The sequence below is a fragment of the Gobius niger genome (assembly GCF_951799975.1).
Source record: "Gobius niger genome assembly, chromosome: 4".
Taxonomy (NCBI): Eukaryota; Metazoa; Chordata; class Actinopteri; order Gobiiformes; family Gobiidae; genus Gobius; species Gobius niger.
Genome location: NC_136855.1, coordinates 14,404,872 through 14,424,357, shown reverse-complemented (window position 1 = coordinate 14,424,357; position 19,486 = coordinate 14,404,872). Strand labels below are relative to the sequence as shown.

Genomic DNA, 19,486 nt, shown 5'->3' with positions numbered 1-19,486 from the left:
CAATAGTACATCTGAAAATGTGGGCATTTCAAGCCTCCGCGATCATAAGGAAGATAGGTTAGACTCCATTTTAGTCAATGTATGGTCATAACCTTCTTGAAAAGTCAAATACTGTATTTTCAGAGCTGCAAAAAGAAAATAAATGCTGGATTTGTCTTAGTATAATCATAACTCTCCATCCAAACTTCTTAACCCATCCATCTTTCTATCTATCCTTACTTACACACATATATCCATCCATCCTTCCTTCCTTGCTTCCTATATATTTTATCTTTCTTATCTTTCTACTGTCTATCTCTGCTTACATCTGTCTTTCTATGTATCCTTCTATCCATCCTTTCTTCCTTTCTTGTTTAAGAGTCAGTTTAGTCTAGGTTGGAACTGTTTGTTCTGTAAAGATTGTATTTGTTAATTAAGGCATCCATCAAAGATATAGATAACATTACTCCTTCACCGACCCCACGCCGTTTTATTTCCCTCTCAACTAAACCACCAATCCAAAACTCGACACTGGCAAAACAGAAATAGCAGAAGAGAAAAATAGCAGATGGTCCGGGGTTATCATCTCACCCTCCCTTTTTCAAACACCCATAACCCAAACTGCATTAGACCCTCCCCACCCAAGCCAAGCCTCCGCAAATCCACAAATTAAGCCCCTTCTCTCTGCACCCCGCCCCGACCGCGACAGAGCTGATCCAGACCCCCAGGGGAGGAAGGCCTTTCCCAGAATCTCAAACCAGGTTAGTCCCACATGTCAGCAAAGATTACAGACGCTCCACACTCAGCTGCCGCACGTGGCTTTAGCTTTGTTTGTGTAAGCAGCGTCGTCGCAAAACTCAACTTTCATTTAGGCTGATTCAGAAGATTTAAGTGTTTATACAGCGCTGTTTTAGTCTATAGGTGTATGAAATATATAGGGCGTTTCAAATTACAGTATATGTTTTTATTATAATAAACAAATCCAGCATAAACGAAATCACGCTACCATTTATCTTCTTGCTTAAACAACCTAAGAAACTATTTTAACATTGTAACAGCAACACATTTAAGAGCTACTAAATTGTCGCTGATAAACAAACATGGCATATATCGCAGTATCTCGATGATTAAATATTGTTGACTGGACTGAGGAGAGTAGCCTGTGTTCAAATAGACCGCTACCTTCTGCTTTTAGCCGTTTTTTCATTTGACTACATTTGACTTGATATTTGAATATGTTTTCAACTCTGGAAAATTCCTCAAAGACTGAAAGCTTACAAAAAAGAAACATCATAAACGAAACGCTTCTGGACGATGCTAGATAAGGGCCTAACAAATTCTAGTGTAATGTTTTCTATTCTTTTTTTCGATGTTTCTCACCAACAAAAACAATCATTATGGAATCTACCCTATTAACAGCCTTCAGCCTAAAATTAACCAAGCACCATCTGTTCAGTATCGCGACATACACGCATTAGAGCATCCCTCACCTCTGATGACCTCCCCTCCGCTGTGGGACTGGCTCTGGAGGAAGGAGAGCAGGGCGGAGGGCTGGTAGGTGCAGTCCACACAGGCCTGGACCGCCTGCTGCAGGACCGGGTTCACCGGGGCAGGGCCAAAGTGGTCCGGGAGCTGCTGGACCAGTTTACGATCCAGGTTTGGGCCGTAGTTTCCGTGTTTGTTCACATACACACAAACTAGAGGAACAGGGATAGGCATTTCAGATGTCTGTTTGAATACAATACACTAAAGTCAAGGGTAAACTAACAACGTTCATGTTTCCGATTGGATGAGGACACAAGTAATTTATCTTTGCTGGCCCCTATAGGCTGGACTTGAGCATCAACAAGATGTTCAGTCAACATTTTAGTGTAAGACAGAGCTGCATTGAGGATCTAACCCTAAACAAATGTGCTAAAAATGACACCCCCATGCTACCCTGCTTGGAAAAAACATAAAAGATTTTGCGACATTTGATTCTGACTGCTGTTAAAGCCTGTTTTTCTTTTACCGACGTAAAAATCGAACAAACAAAGCAAAGAAAAGTTTGGAGTTTGTAAACACAATAAGAGCCTGTAGAGACTCCATCAGGACTTGTAATTGTCTGTGTTTAAAGTGATTTACCTGTGCAGACCACGTTAGACCCGTTGCTGTGGTTACTCTCCGTGGAGACCGGGCCGGAGCTGAGTCTGGTCTCTGGAGGAGCAGGGGAGACGGGAGAGGAACCCAGAGACTGGACCACGCGGGACCTCCTCTGCGCCGAAACAAACAAACACTCAGTAATTAAAGCAGACAGAGAACCTGAGGGTGATTTATTAGGTAGTTAATTGGGTAGGAGAATTCCCACATGAAAGTAACTTGAAGGACTGCACTATATTGAATCAGGTTCTTTTGTGTTGTTGCTCTTGTGACATCAACGTTTAACCTGGATTTTTCCACAGTGTGGCATAAACAAAACTAAATATATCACAATAACACTAAACAGAGATTCAAACCAGAGAAGATAGTGAAATGTGGTCTAAATGTGTACTAAATCCGGTATTAGTCATGATCCTCCTAATTTAGTACTAATTTGGGATGTTGTTTAGTCCTCGAGTTTACATTTTGACATGGTTTAATAACATTTGACAAGGAAAGAAGGGGATTACCAACTGCTTACATAATTTGTAATGGGAACCACCTAAGAGACATTTGACAGCAATTAATATTATTCCAAAAAGCTGTACGTTGGCTTAAAAACACCATGTACAGAGCGACGGCTTAATCGACCAGGCTGCAGCAACGAAAACCTAAAACAATCCTCAGACTGGACAAATGCCAGTGGCTTAAAAAACTTGGCATTCATATATTACTTTTAGTAATTTGGCATGATGTCAAAACAAGCTAAGAAAATGACACTTAAAGGTACTATACTGGGTTTAAAAATGTTAAAACCAAGTATTTTCATCCCCCTACATGTTCCAGCCATGTCCTAATATGTAGAATGAGCTCAGACCTGTTCACCACAACTGCCTCTAAAATCCTGCACTGTCACTCAAAAAGGTGCGGGTCCGAAGTGCCGTCATGCACGAGCTTAATATAGAAGCTGCAGCTACGCATAAGACCTGAGGTGGCAGTCGTGAGCATAAAATGACTAACTTGCATCTAGCCCCTTTAAGGAGTGAGGACTGTGTACTAAATAGGCCTGGAGCGCCCTCTGGCTGAAGTAGCAGGAATGACAGGCGACAAAACAGCAAGCTTTCATTGGTAGTTGATGGCATGTTAACAAAACAGCGGTGCCGTGATGAACACTTTTGAGCGCAGAACGGGTCCGATAGATTATGGTTAAAACCCCAGAACGATAAACTTGTGAAGTGAAATGCTTTTCCAGGGATGTTTTTGACAAGAGAATATTATGTATATATATGAAGTATAAAAGCTCATTAAGTTGGTTTTGCACACACCCCTTAAAAAAAAGTACAGCAAAATTTGCCTCTTCAGTAGCCGTGTCTGGACAAAATGTACTTCCCTCCCTCCCAATCCATCACCGACCTGTCCTCCCCTTGTCTTTATCACCTTGTTAGTCACAACATAACCTCCTGAAAGAGTCAATGGGCCATATCAAAACACATTACTCCTCAGACATATTGTTTTGTTCTTACCCTGCTGCCGGGCTTCGGTCCTCTCTTCTTGTGTGGTCTGGGGGCCAGTGTTACCCCCGTCGGGTTTGTCCTGGGAGGGCTGCTGCGGGACATCCCATTGCCATTGACCGATCCGGCCGCCTCCGCTGCTGCCGCCTCGGCCGCGGCTTTGAGGAGCGCGATGGTCTCGGATTTGGGTCTCCTGCCCCGGACCCCCTTCCGCACCGGGAGGGGGGGTAAGGGGTGGGGCAGCCGGTACGAGGTCTGCATGAAGGAGGAGCTGTGGGACGAGCGGCGGGTTGTGAGAGAGGAGGAGGACGAGGTGGTGGAGGTGGGAGCCAGGAGTGCGCCAGGGAGAGTAACTGTGGAGAGAAAGAAATGATATTATTGTGTGTTAAAATCTGCTTTTAACCTTTAATGTTTCTCATTCATAATGCAGGGATTTTCCAAAACAATATGAGAATATCTTTGGGCTCCCACATACCACCAGGCCAATCTCGGGTCACTTGAGCAGGTTTGAACAGGCACTAACTCAACAAAGGACAGAAATCACTATCCTAAATCAGGGCCAATCCTTAAAGAGGGGGTATTATGCTTTTTTCAATCACATAGCACCAGTCTATATCACACTACAATGATGACCAAACCTTCTGTTGGTCTGTAAATTAGAATAACTGCCTTGTATAAAATTGCTCTCTCAAAATGGCTATAGCGAATGTCTTGAAATAGGCCTCTGTCTCTTTAAGAACCTCTGACCCTTTCCGACACGCCCCCTCCACACGCTGAGGAGCAGTGGTTGGTTACTCGGCTGGTGACGAAAGCTCGGAGGCGTCTCCAGGAGGTGGGGGCGTTCCTAGGAGGACTCAGGCAAACCTATCCCTAAAATGGCTGCCATCAGAGTTTTTACAGATTACTCAAAAATACGTGAATGTGCAAAGGCAACACTTCAGGCATGTTTTTAATGAGGGAATGACATAATAACATGATGTAAAGCTTGAAAAAGTCGATTTGGCATAAAACCCCCCTTTAACAACTTTTTATGACTCTGTGGTAGCCTCTGCTCTCCACTACGCTGCCGTGTGCTGGGCCCCGGGCAGCACAGAACGGGACAAGAACAGACGGAACAAGCTGGTCGGGAGGGCCAGCTCCGTCCTGGGCTGCCCCCTGGACTCTGTGGAGGAGGTGAGGGACAGGAGGGTGTTAGCCAAGCTCACCTCCATCATGGACAACACCTCCCACCCACTGCACGGGACTGTAGAAGAGCTGAGCAGCTCTCTCAGTGGCAGACTGAGACACCCTCAGTGCAGGACGGAGCGCTACCGCAAAGCCTTCATCCCCACTGCTGTCAGACTGTACAATAAGACTGTAAAGTAACATGTGCAATAATCTCTGTATCAGCTGCACTTTATTAACTCTTCTTCTTGAACGCCGACTGTAACAAGTGAATTTCTCCTTTGTGAGATCAATAAAGGTTTATCTCTTAACAAGTAAAAGCTTTCGATGTAAAAAAAAGTCAAAGTTGATAAGTCAATACATGAATAACCTCGGCAAATCTGTCCAGGGTGTGCTCTACCTATGTCCTATAGTTACACAGGCTCCTCTCAGAGCAAGTAGCTCTCTGCAGTTTTCATATTGTAAAAGTAAAAAGTGGAGACCTCTGCTCTAAATTGACCAACTGACTAAAGTGCACATACCACAGCTTGATAATAATGTATATTCTATAGCAGAATTCCATAGTTGTTCCATAGCTATCACACAATATCAATTCTTCACGTCACTGGATTAATATTTTAAACTCCAACAGTTTCCAGACCAGTGGTTCATTCCTCAGAGCAGAAACAAAACACACTCTCATATGTCCATAAACCACAAACTCAAAATCATTAAATTCACCCAAATCATGAACTCCATGAACTTGTTCCCCCTGAATATAGACAGCATTTTACTGAATAGTTGGCCTGAGAACAGTTCAGAGGTTAAATAGCAAAGAGCCAGGGTTAGCTGTGTCATCTTAAACAGAGGAGTCCTTTGTTAAACCACTTTCATCAAATGAGGACTAAAAAGACAAAAGTCATGAGCCTCAGGGGCAAACGCCTTCAGGCAGCAACAATCAGTGACTATTATTGAGTTACTATGAAAAATGCTGAGCGCTCATGAGATAAGATAAAAGGAAAAGATAAGTTAAACCAGTTCCCATGATATTCTAAAGGAGACGCATCATCCAAAATCGACTTTTGGAGTTTTAAACTGTGCTATAACGTGGTTCTCTCACTTAAACCTGAAGGGATGTTTTGCTCCATTCATGCAGTTTTCAGTCATTCTTACTTACTTACTTTATTTATTTATGTATTTACTAAACGTGTTATTTAACGTGTCATTAAAGAGAACATGAGATTGTCCTCCACATTTTTAAACACACATACATGGGATAATGCAATGGAGACAAAAAAGGAAAGGGGGAAAACAATCTGAAAGTGATGATTTAAACTTAGAGAGGCATCTCAATAGCTTAATATACTGTACTATATACTTGATAACCTTAAACTTATCTCTCCATAGCTCTAATCTTAAAAACATATTTCTCTGTGACTGTCTGTGAAGTCAGTCTTACTCAAATGGAAAAACAAGGACTTAACAACCCACTTTGAGCTTGAACAATTGGGAGCCAGAAACTTCAGAAAACAATCTGGTAACCATCTTCAGACCATTTCAAGTATCTTTCGTTTAAGATGATTAGGAATGCCTTTGTGTGCTTTTGTTAAAATGCAGAATTATTTCTCTTATTAGGAATTGCTAATGTAGTTTAAACATGATACACTTTAAAGTTACAATACTTTCTAATCAAGAGACATATAGGCTAAACCAAAAGCAGCTTCGGGAACTGTTCAATTACCTTTTCCCAAGTTTGAGTTCACAGAGATTTGTAAGACTGAAAAATATACTGCAACACTCACACAATAAATGTCTTAACTACAGGCTTACGTACAGTCAACTGTACATCCCGTATTTTTTGTTTTGCATTACCAAAATATTACCCAAATTGCAATTTTGATTCATCATGCAATTAAATGTGCCAGTCGCGCCTCCTCTTTCACTCAGGCGTTCCTTATCAGGGCTCTACTGCTGCTAAAATCCACATCAACAACACAATGATCCTTGAATGTGTTGAATTTAAAAAGAGGCATCAGCCAGGACCAAACAAAAGGAAGTCTCTGCCTGGAGAAGAAACATAATCCCACTTTTCCAAACAATGAGGTGATTTACATGAAGAATGAATAGAGCATTGTTAGGCAAAATGCAGTGTCGGTCTTAATTAGCCCAAGTGTGACCTGATGATGATATGATGAAATAATACAGAGGGGCCTAGACGATTTTCACTCCAAGAAGCACGTCGGGACTTTCAATTAGTGCTTTAATGACATGTGACTTCATTACCTTTACACCAGTGATGTCATAAACCCGTCATTCTAAACTGGTCAGACCATTAGCCCCTCCCATTAGTCTTTAAAACACCCGCCTGTGGCCAGAGATGAGTAGTGTTGCTGACGATGCTTCTTGGATGAGAGGCGAAACATCTAACACTTCAACTACAGAGTACAGATGACAGCTTAAGAACCTTTGTCCCCAGTGAAAACTAGGTAATTAGCGGCTATGTCAAATGTAATTGATAATCAAACCAGTTATATGCACATTGATGACCAAGTATAGGTTTAAGTACTTTAAAATGTAGAGGAATACAACAGAGTTTACACAGAAAGGGTCTCATCCAGTTGCAAACTAAGACTAATCCTTGAGTAAATTAGACCAAGCCTGAACCAGAACTAATCTCGGCTAGAGGCTAAACAAATTCCCAGAAAGTTAACATCTAAACAGAGACGAGTGGACTACGGAGGAACCTAAACTTAAGTCCTAACCAATAGTCTCTAAATCAAACTAAAAATTACATTGTGATTATAAAACAACCCCAAACAATAACAAAAAGTGAATTTATTATGACCATATTCAGCACATTTCAACATCTCCAACAACTCTAAGAATCACTGTTGTAACTCCTCTTATTTAAAACACAGATTTGGGAGAGCCTTGTTTGAGTAATGAAGATCTCAAGGGGCTATAGATTATTTTAGACGCTGACAGAGGCTACAGAGGCTTACGTTTCTCTCTGGGGAACCGACAGTAGAAGCATGGAAAGCTGCTTAATGAGTGAAAGCAGGTGGAGAAAGACCCGTTTTTTGTTTCAGAGAGCTACAGTCACAGGGGAACGGCGATGCTAGCATGGGCCAGGCAGGGGTAAAGCTGTGTCTTTCAACAAGGATCAGGTTCTTGCATTTATATGTATGTAAAAAGATGGATGGAAGATGCAAGATACAAGACATGGTGATGTTGTGATGTGTAGTGCCTTCTTACAACATGGATATTGTCAAGTAATATTCCAGCCCAGCTATTCACCTTATTCCACCCACTATTGTCTCTTTTTGCTTTGTCTCGGCCTTGTCTTGACACTTCCGGTCGAGTGCGAAGCCCGTTCATTTAGCGGAGATCGAGGGAAAATGTTCGCCGCTAAAATCTGATGTTTAGTAGATTGATTTGTGTAAAATGACCAATGTTCATTTGCACCAACAAGTGAACACTGCACCGTTTCTCTGCACAGCCTGAAATCAGCTTTGTATTCATGCAGTAACTGATTTTATCTGGACTTCCCCAGTCCCATGTTAACCAATAGAAGAGAAGGGGCGGGCATAATTAATGGCGGCGCCCACGCAAATGTCCGGAATAAGGTAAATATTATCTGAAGTAATCAATAGTTGAAATTCTAAGATTTTAATTTCTGATTATCCTCCATTGCTGGAGCAAGTCTAGTGAGATATATTTTTTTAGGGGAGTCCTCGCCCCAGACAGGAGAAATTCCACACGGAAAGGCCCCTGGTCTAAGAATCAAACATCGGACCGTCTTGAAGTGAGGCGACAGTGCTGATCACAACAAGTCAAGGCCAATGGACAACACTGACATGCTACACCCGGGGTGGGGAATGGATTTTCACCAGGGGCCACATGAGTAACCTGAATGGAGTCAGACAACCACATCAACGTTAACTTGATTCTGCTCAACTTTCTCCCATTGCAAAGTTTATCGAGCCATTTGAGCCCACACTGTCAGGGGATGCTCATGGAGCCTCTGATACACCGCTACGCCATTCAGCATCAATGCCTTGCAAAAGAGCTGAAAATGTACAGCACAAAACTTGGGGAAAATTATAGTGTATAAATTATGTAAAGAGTCGAGCGCCGAACAGCTTGCCCACCCACCTCTGTGCTACACAGCATTATAAATGCAATCTGTAAAATTGGTGCAGTTACATTTACTTTTGTTGTTAATATGAAGCCATGGACGCAGTGGTGATCTAAGAAAATAACTCATTACTTGAGTACACTCAGTACACTTGAGCTACTCCAAGTAATAAGTTGTTCCATCAAATTAATGCTGCACAACCCAGAGAGCAGCTATGTTCTACTACAATCTGCAAAGGAAAAAACATCTACGACTCAGCCTGAGGTGTAAAAAAACCTACTACTAAAACATTTTTTTTCACATTCCATCCCTGAATGAAATAACCTACCAGGTGAAATGCTTGACCTTCAAAAGTAGGGACGCAACACTTTCACAACTACACTCTATCATTTCCACATCAGTGTGACGTCCGTTAAGAGACAAGAAGTACACTTAAGATAAAGTACTGCAGTATTTGCTTCAGAAATTATAAGTATTCAAATTAGAAAATACAAATCAGACACATTAACCAGTGGCATTGGCAATACATCTGCACAGTGCCACCTACTGTTCTCCAGATTGCATCATCAGGCATCATCAGACTTTTATTTTTTTACTTACAAATACAAATACAAATACAAATACAGTGGAGGTATGCTTGAGTACTGTAATTTACTTTGCTACTAACAACCTCTGTGTGAATCTCCAATATAAAATCACAGCATCATTTGCACAAGTTGCCAAAGGCTTCTGCTTTCTTAACATGTAGCGCGCCAAGACAAATTATTAACAGCTGGACGAAACTAATTCCTAGAGAAACACAGCAGCAACTCAACAAACTGAAACTAGCAATAACATCTTTATTAGCCCGGCGTGTATTGTTCATAGCGTAATTAAAAACCCATATGGCACTGATCATGTCTCCCCAACAATGACTGACCCACTGACCCGTTAGCCACAGTTCACCGAGGGGGAACGGGCGTGCACGAGAGCGTTCATGTGTGTGCAGGAGCGTGCACGTGAAGCCTGTCTGTCCGGGACGTCTTTGTAATATTGACTCCCAAAACAAAACACTGCATGCTGCTCCTGTAAGTGCATCTTGTGAACAATAATAGGAGGGTAATGAGAAAAAACTCAAATTGACTAAAGCTATAAAAACATCTAAGGAATCTAGTGGATAGTTTAAATTCACTGACTAAAAAAGGATAAAGAAGCCGGTGATAAGATTTGATATTTGTGCTTTGTAGATTGCACTTAATCAAAACCATGTTGTTTGCAAGTACTGGAAAATAAATCTGACCTGGCAGAAGCTTGTTTAGAGAACTGACGGTGCACCAGCATTTACTGTAAACATAATATGTCAATGGGATTAAGCATGTGCGCGATGGAAGAAACTATTTCCTCCTTTAAGCAGATCATTGACAAAGACATCGATTTCTTGTACTAAGTAACATTACTGGAATTTAGATTCACTTTGTAACTTGAAACCACTTGGTTCATATTGTTCAGCCACATGTTCAGCACAGAGTTCAGTTTGCAAACGATGAAAGTGGAATTGTCAGTTTGTGTCCAGACTCATTCCTAACTTTCCTAATGCATTGCCTGCATCCCAGTTCTTTGCATGAAAGAGTTTATAAGCATGTTTCGCAACATACAGGGTGCAATACTGGTAGTAAACAGCAACCACAAGCTGTTAGTGATTAAAAATGCTCTATACTTAACATACAAAGGTCTTTTTTCCTACAATGTCTGCTAATACAATACAGTAAAGGACAAAACCTCTTATGCCACAAAAAAGGTGGCACAGGGCAATTAAATGAATGACAAAGCAACCTTTTCTTAGTCCATAACACTCGCACATGATCGATGCAATTACTCTCAGGAATGTGTAATCTTTACAAAGTATTACAAAGTGACCCAACAACAATTAACCCCCAAACTAACTGAGAAGAAAAGCCAAATATGAGTTACATCGGTAGCATTGTGTGAGTTAAATTACTTTGAATTGATCATCTCCTTAAAACTAACACACAAGTGAGCCAACAAAGCACTCATTCTTTACAACAGAAGCAGGACCACAATGTGAACTTCTTTTGTTGAGTAAAAAGGCCTTAAACTCACCAGTAAACGCTCCCAAAAGCAGAAGTTTTCTAACCCAGTTTGCAGCAGAAGACCGAGTAGTTTCACGACAAAAAAAAATAAAATCTGTTTCTCAATCCAGTTGCTTCCTGGTTTTGCTTTTAGTGCAACAACAATTAACAACACACAACTTTTTCCTGTTTGAGTTATTGTGTTTTGAAAGGTTTTGATCAAGAAATGTCTCGTACTCTCCCCCTTCCTTATCTGTTCACTGGTAGTTTTCTTCCAAGCACTAGTCCACAACAAAGACCTCACCGCTGCTACTACTACAACTACTACCACTGCAAATCCTGCCTCCCAAATGAATGAGCGTCATGGGCGGGCAGGGGAGGGGGTATGTTTGATTTGCATATGGGGCTGGGGAGGGACGGGTGGAGACACAGAGGCACACACAGAGAGGGAGAGAGAAAGGGGGGACAGGCTGTTTATGCATGTTATCTGTGGCCATAATCGACAGGCAGTCAGTCACCTGCCTCTTAAACTTGCAAAGGCTTTGGGGGATGGTGGAGGTTAGCCGGGGGTTAGCACGGGGCTAATGGGGCTAGCGTGGCGGGGTCCCGGGGGAGGGTTCGACCGAGGAGAGGGGGGAGTGGGAGGGAGGATGGTGGGACGACCAAAGTGTATCAGAAAGAGTAGTAGTTCTGAAATATTGAAATATGGACAGCAAAGTGCTAACTTCACAAGCAATGCCAAAGTAATAATAATTTTTTTTTAAATCATGCAAGCTTTGGAAGCGGATATGTAATTCCATTTTTTGTGGTACAAGAAGTTGTAGTTACAGGAAGTTCAATGCAAAACACAGCAGGAAATGGACACAGTGTATTTGCATGCATACAAGAAAGTACATATAAAGTGTATCCATGTAAAACAATGCAATTTTAACTTCTTAACCGAGCCCATTTTCTCCAGTTCAGCTTTACCCAAATCTACAAGATTCTTGCCTATAGCCCCGAGTAACGCCTAATTTGAAAGCTCAGACTTACAAAACTTATCGTGACTTTTTTGTTGCGTTGTTGCCCCGTTTTTATCACATTTTTAAAATAATTTCTGTCGTGCTTTTGCTGCTTTTTTTGTCTTCTTTTTGTAACTTTTTTATTGTGTTATTGTTGCTTTTCCAGAACGTTTTTGTTGCTCTTTTGTGGCTCTTTCTTTTTGCCTTCGCATCACTTTTTCATTGTGTTTTTGTCACTTTGTCTTCCTCATTTGCGTCGTAAGAGAACCTGACACATACACTTGTCCTTTTCTCATGTGTAGAAGTGTTGTTTTTTTTAAATGACCAGAGCTGTTTTAGTGCCATGAATCAACATCAGTCACTTGTTCTTAGTCAAATCCACACGGATTTAGTTTCACAAGTGTCATTTAAAGAAAATCAAAAACATTGAGATACATCTGTTTTTTTTGGCAAATTAATTCCTCCTTTGTCCACACTCGTTCACTGTTAGAGGTGATACAGGGCCTTAAATATTTTAATTGTGTATATTTGTTATAAAAATACTTTTTAGGTTTAAAAAGAAAAATTGTTTAGAAATAAGTACATTTGTAAACATTGACAGATTTCTTGAAATGATTGACTCAAATCAGCGATCAAGAAAATGTTCCTTATTTCTCGATTGCTTTTTTTCAGTGTAGATGCATATATTTAGGGGTCCTGCAGACAGCACTTGGGCTTCCCCTCAGTGCCCCGGCCCAGGGGGGGAGGTCTAATTCTCAGGGAGTAACATTAGCCAGTGAGGGGAAAGCCCCGGTGAGTGAAGGCAGCGGTCAGGAAGCAGAGCCGGTCACATTTCAGAGAGAACAATGTGCAGTGGAGCAAACAGAGGCGAGGAGGAGGGAGAGCTGTCACTTAGAGATGTCTTAATCTGAACGGATCACCCAAATATACTCACAATATGGAAAAGACTGTCTATAAAATATATGACCAAATAACAATAGAGAGGAGAATATAGTATACAGTACATTTGAGGGATACAAATTGTGAAGGCAGTAGATTGAGATTGATGCATTTGCCATCATCAAAATATCTCTATTGCTGATGATTAATGTGTCACAATGGTCTATAGGCACACAGGAAACAAAGCAAACTATTTGTTGTTAAACTGACTGATTAATATTGCCATTTTAGAATACTCAGTTTGGTTTCCTTCACTGTAAAATGTAATATATTAATATACAGCGCAAAGTTCAAGAGGGCCCCATAAAATCATGTTAACTGTGCCATAAATTACATTCAAAGCGACAGCCACGCTTTAAATTGAGTTTCCCCGGCAAATAAGGCTGTGATATCGTTTACACTGTTTATGAACTGAATTGTATTGCCTTTTATTTTTTTGCTACGCAGTTTCTTCACAATTTTTTTTCCCAAACAAATGCTACAAATCCAAGAACTCGACATAGATTACCCGCTTTGCGCTTTCTCGTCACATAAAACCTTATATCTTTCATTTGCACGCCGCAGACAGATTATTTCATGCTGACTGGATTTTTTTTTACGTGTCTAATTTTCAAGCAAACTTCCCGTAAACAACTATCAGCACTTTCAGCTTTATATAAAAAAAAAAACCTACAATGCATTCCTGTGTTTAAGCTGTTGTGACAATAGGAAGCAGTAAATCCATTCTTTAAGACCGTGATGTCTGACCCTGGAATCTCCCCGGCCTCTGCGCCATTGACGCGTTATAGACTTTATGAATAATTTAATGGGAATTTGCATAGACCTGACCTACTTTCTCCAATTACTATTTAAAAAAAAACAATGCTTGGAAAAGTGTGTTCACATTAGCTAAAAATGACCCCAAAAATGTTAATATTAATCTTGATTAATAGTGATCTTGATATCTTGCTTCAGTATATTTATATATTTTATGTATACACAATAGAGGGTATGCAGGTGATGTCACAGCACAGCGACAACATGGCAACAAAAGCCGATTTATTATGAGATCTACATTGTTATTACTGATGAGAGTTCTGTTAAGAATGAAATATGAATGGAATAATATACAGTAAGTGTGATTTGTCACACTTGTGCAAAAAGTCACAAAAAGTATAGGTACAATAAAGCAGTGGTTCCCAAAGTGGGGTCCGTGAGACGGTTTCCCAGATATAAAGTAATTATCACAAATAGTGAAATTCTAATGATGCATTTTGTAATTTCAAATTGTATATCTGGGTAAATTATGTCAAATAACAATGTAAAACATAAAAAAATAGCTAGACCTATATATATATATATATATATATATATATATATATATATATATATATATATATATATTTTACAGAGGTGATTCACAGTTGTGTGTGTCAATAATTTGGATATACAGATCCGTTACAGTCTTTTTGTATAATTAAGTTTTTATACAATACATATGAATATATATGATATTAATTGGCCTCATAATATGTTTTAGTTCAGGCCTATATAATCTATTACAGGCCTTTCTATAAATATGCAAGAGGTTTTGGATTTAGCTTTTAATGTTGAATTGGAAGGTAACGCTGTGTAATATAAAAGCTAAAATGGGCATTTTACATTAAAACAAAACAGTTATTTAATTGTAGCATTTTAAGCCCCTTCACAAAACAGCAGATATTATAGTTTCAGCTCTGTCTGCTTCTAAAGGTCATTCAGGTTTATTGCATAAATACTAGGTCCGATAAAGAAACACAAACACTAGGACCTCATGGCTAATTATTATGCATAAACAAAAGATTCTTTCTGGCAGCAGCACTGCAAAGGTAACAAGGAACCTTTCTCTGCCCTTGTTGTGTTTTTAGCAGCTGCTGATTAACCTCAGCCGTCCTGAATCTGCAGCGGCTCCCGCTTGCAGGTTCATAGCGCTGCAGTAAACCTTCAAACGGGAGCCGCTGCAGATTCTGGACCACAGATTCGCGACTGTCTTTTTGGGAATCGGGCCCGATCCAGTCATTAAATCCCATCCAATCGGATACTCTCAAAATTGGGACATCCCTAGTCGTGACTCGTGACCAGAAACATTTGGGAACCCCTGAAATAAAGTATAAAGCAAATAAAAAAGTTAATCAATCTGAAAGTGTAGAAGTAAAGAAAACTAAGGTCCTAAAATGTAATAAATGTAGACATTCATATTGCCTTTCACTTTTTCACCTGGGAACATCGGGCCGAGCCACAAACGGTTTAGAAATATGATTAATGTACGTTAATTTTCATAATAGCTTTGAAATTACAACAGCGCTGTCCCAATCAGAGGTCTTTAGTGAAAGATAATGATGATTTAAATTACCGTCTGACTCCTCTCACATCTGCGGCTCATTATTAGCTCATTAGCGCCTGAATCGTTACCTGTTCATCTGAAATGTGGACGCGCTGGAGCCGCCACCCGCTAATTTACATTTCCTCTCAGCGCCCCTTTTCCTGCTCCACCTTCTCCACTGGAATCCACTGACATGTTTTAATAATTAACCAGGATAAAAGTAATGTGTGTGAAGCTACAACTAAAGCTAATGATAACATAGTAAAATGTAAAAATGGTAATGATTTATATTCTAATTTATGTTATGTTTCGCTTGACCGGTTTTGGCCAGGAAACCAGAGCACACACAGGAAAGATTCAGACACAGGAAGAGCAAACTCTACACAGAGAGGCCCCGCACTGTCACATGAAGACTATGACCTGTTTCTGTGCCGTCTTCTAGCCTCTGCTCCTCCTCTCTACTCTATGCATGTTCTAGCTCATGCTCCTCCTCTCTCCTCTATGCATGTCCTCGCTCATGCTCCTCCTCTCTCCTCTATGCATGTCCTAGCTCATGCTCCTCCTCTCTCCTCTATGCATGTCCTAGCCTCTGCTCCTCCTCTCTCCTCTATGCATGTCCTAGCTCATGCTCCTCCTCTCTCCTCTATGCATGTTCTAGCCTCTGCTCCTCCTCTCTACTCTATGCATGTCCTAGCCTCTGCTCCTCCTCTCTCGTCTATGCATGTCCTAGCTCATGCTCCTCCTCTCTCCTCTATGCATGTTCTAGCCTCTGCTCCTCCTCTCTCGTCTATGCATGTCCTCGCTCATGCTCCTCCTCTCTCCTCTATGCATGTTCTAGCCTCTGCTCCTCCTCTCTCCTCTATGCATGTCCTAGCTCATGCTCCTCCTCTCTCCTCTATGCATGTTCTAGCCTCTGCTCCTCCTCTCTACTCTATGCATGTCCTAGCCTCTGCTCCTCCTCTCTCCTCTATGCATGTCCTCGCTCATGCTCCTCCTCTCTCCTCTATGCATGTTCTAGCCTCTGCTCCTCCTCTCTCCTCTATGCATGTCCTAGCCTCTGCTCCTCCTCTCTCCTCTATGCATGTCCTAGCCTCTGCTCCTCCTCTCTCCTCTATGTATGTCCTAGCCCCTGCTCCTCCTCTCTCCTCTATGCATGTTCTAGCCTCTGCTCCTCCTCTCTCCTCTATGCATGTCCTAGCTCATGCTCCTCCTCTCTCCTCTATGCATGTTCTAGCCTCTGCTCCTCCTCTCTACTCTATGCATGTCCTAGCCTCTGCTCCTCCTCTCTCCTCTATGCATGTCCTCGCTCATGCTCCTCCTCTCTCCTCTATGCATGTTCTAGCCTCTGCTCCTCCTCTCTCCTCTATGCATGTCCTAGCCTCTGCTCCTCCTCTCTCCTCTATGCATGTCCTAGCCTCTGCTCCTCCTCTCTCCTCTATGCATGTCCTAGCCTCTGCTCCTCCTCTCTCCTCTATGCATGTCCTAGCCTCTGCTCCTCCTCTCTCCTCTATGCATGTCCTAGCCTCTGCTCCTCCTCTCTCCACTATGCATGTCCTAGCTCGTGCTCCTTCTCTCTCCTCTATGCATGTCCTAGCCCCTGCTCCTCCTCTCTCCTCTATGCATGTCCTAGCCTCTGCTCCTCCTCTCTCCTCTATGCATGTCCTAGCTCATGCTCCTCCTCTCTCCTCTATGCATGTTCTAGCCTCTGCTCCTCCTCTCTCCTCTATGCATGTCCTAGCCTCTGCTCCTCCTCTCTCCTCTATGCATGTCCTAGCTCATGCTCCTCCTCTCTCCTCTATGCATGTTCTAGCCTCTGCTCCTCCTCTCTCCTCTATGCATGTCCTAGCCTCTGCTCCTCCTCTCTCCTCTATGCATGTCCCAGCCTCTGCTCCTTCTCTCTCCTCTATGCATGTCCTAGCCTCTGCTCCTCCTCTCTCCTCTATGCATGTCCTAGCTCATGCTCCTCCTCTCTCCTCTATGCATGTCCTAGCCTCTGCTCCTCCTCTCTCCTCTATGCATGTCCTAGCCTCTGCTCCTTCTCTCTCCTCTATGCATGTCCTAGCCTCTGCTCCTCCTCTCTCCTCTATGCATGTCCTAGCCTCTGCTCCTCCTCTCTCCTCTATGCATGTCCTAGCCCCTGCTCTTCCTCTCTCCTCTATGCATGTCCTAGCCTCTGCTCCTCCTCTCTCCTCTATGCATGTCCCAGCCTCTGCTCCTTCTCTCTCCTCTATGCATGTCCTAGCCTCTGCTCCTTCTCTCTCCTCTATGCATGTCCTAGCCTCTGCTCCTCCTCTCTCCTCTATGCATGTCCTAGCTCATGCTTCTCCTCTCTCCTCTATGTATGTCCTAGCCCCTGCTCCTCCTCTCTCCTCTATGCATGTCCTAGCCTCTGCTCCTCCTCTCTCCTCTATGCATGTCCTAGCTCATGCTCCTCCTCTCTCCTCTATGCATGTTCTAGCCTCTGCTCCTCCTCTCTCCTCTATGCATGTCCTAGCCTCTGCTCCTCCTCTCTCCTCTATGCATGTCCTAGCCTCTGCTCCTCCTCTCTCCTCTATGCATGTCCTAGCCTCTGCTCCTTCTCTCTCCTCTATGCATGTCCTAGCCTCTGCTCCTCCTCTCTCCTCTATGCATGTCCTAGCCTCTGCTCCTCCTCTCTCCTCTATGCATGTCCTAGCCTCTGCTCCTCCTCTCTCCTCTATGCATGTCCCAGCCTCTGCTACTTCTCTCTCCTCTATGCATGTCCTAGCCTCTGCTCCTTCTCTCTCCTCTATGCATGTCCTAGCCCGTGCTCCTCCTCTCTCCTCTATGCATGTCCTAGCCTCTGCTCCTCCTCTCTCCTCTATGCATGTCCTAGCCTCTGCTCCTTCTCTCTCCTCTATGCATGTCCTAGCCCGTGCTCCTTCTCTCTCAGGACAGACACAAACGTTATGGGAAGAGGCTAAATGCAAGTACCTCCTTTTCAAGTCAAATTTCAAGAAAAGCATTGTTGACACGTTTTTAAACACAGCGTGCGCATTTAAATAGCTATTTCTCAGATTGAAGACTTCACAGGGTGTTTTTAAGCCGTCCATAGGCCGATTTCAGCCAAAGAAAAATTTTCAAGTCTCATCTGTTTTAATCTTTTCGGCGACGGTGGCGCAGATGGTAGAGCGGGTCGTCTCGTGAGCGGAAGGTTGAGGGTTCAATCCCAGTTCCCGCAAATGCACACTGTTGTGTACTTGGGCAAGACACTTCACCCAACTTGCCTCCAGTGTCTGTGCACATTGGTTTATGAATGAGAGAGCGAATGGGTGACTGGTTCCTTGATGTAAAGCGCTTTGGGCCTGATAAAGGTAGAGAAGTGCTTTATTTTCCCCACGGCACCCCTGGACTAGTGTAAACTAGTGTAGCTCTAGTTTGCCTTCACCAAAGACATAAACAGCCAGCTGGGTACTCACAGAAGTTGCCCGGCGGCTGTAGGCTGTGTTTGGTCATGGCGCACCATCCCACGGGGAAAATGTCCCGGGAGTCGTAGGGGCACCAGTAGTCAAAGGCGCCCCTCCACCCATCGAACATGACGAATATCTCCTGACCTCTGACCTCTCCCACAGTGGCAGGACAGATCAGGTAGGGGTTCTTCCTGTCCACTGCCTCCAGCTTCATCCCGGGCTGGAACAGGTTTTTGGCGGGACTCACCGGCTCCTGAACAAAGACAATAAACAAAATTAACTTAATATTATCACCAAAAATACTGTTATCACAAGAGGGCCAGGGATCAATTACCTGAAGTCCATCAACTCGTTCAGAGTCAATATTCATATTATTTTTGTGTTGTATGACACTGAATTTTGAAACGCAGCAGTATTATTTTGGCAATTTGGGCGTTGCATTTTGTTTCATCATTCCTAAACTATCTGGGACTGGAGTCTGTTTCTCTCTCTTTTGGGACAAAGTGTGAGGTGCGGGGTTTAGGAACATCAGCTCAACAAGACACCATCAAACAGTACAGCGTAGTGCAACACAATGGCTAGCAGCGGCCCTGGTGATGAGTTCAAAAGCTTCAGAAGCACATTTCACAATCTTCCGGAAGCAAAGTAGAACTTTCCTGTCATAGGCTGTGACCAAATGCCCACACTATTCTCTTTACATTGCATTAGTAGTCACGGCATTTTGTTGTGGTCTCCAAATGTCCAAAAAAAGGTAGAGCACTCCAAATTTCCATAAATGAATCTTGAAAAGTAGAGAGCAACGGCGGTCACTACACAATG

At 42.6% G+C, this 19,486-nt stretch overlaps 1 protein-coding gene across 2 annotated transcripts in view; it reads right to left on the bottom strand.

The window, feature by feature from the left end:
* The window catches only part of LOC306961885 (polycomb protein SCMH1-like), a 34,624-nt gene that overhangs the window by 6,360 nt on the left and 8,778 nt on the right, over window positions 1-19,486 (bottom strand). For both annotated transcript variants that reach the window (XM_079554836.1, XM_079554837.1), the window contains exons 7-10: window positions 18,677-18,920; window positions 3,621-3,961; window positions 2,104-2,233; window positions 1,470-1,676 (exon numbers count right to left, since the gene is read on the bottom strand). In XM_079554836.1, coding sequence (XP_079410962.1) covers window positions 1,470-1,676; window positions 2,104-2,233; window positions 3,621-3,961; window positions 18,677-18,920 — 922 coding nt within the window. The remainder of the gene's footprint in view (window positions 1-1,469; window positions 1,677-2,103; window positions 2,234-3,620; window positions 3,962-18,676; window positions 18,921-19,486) is intronic.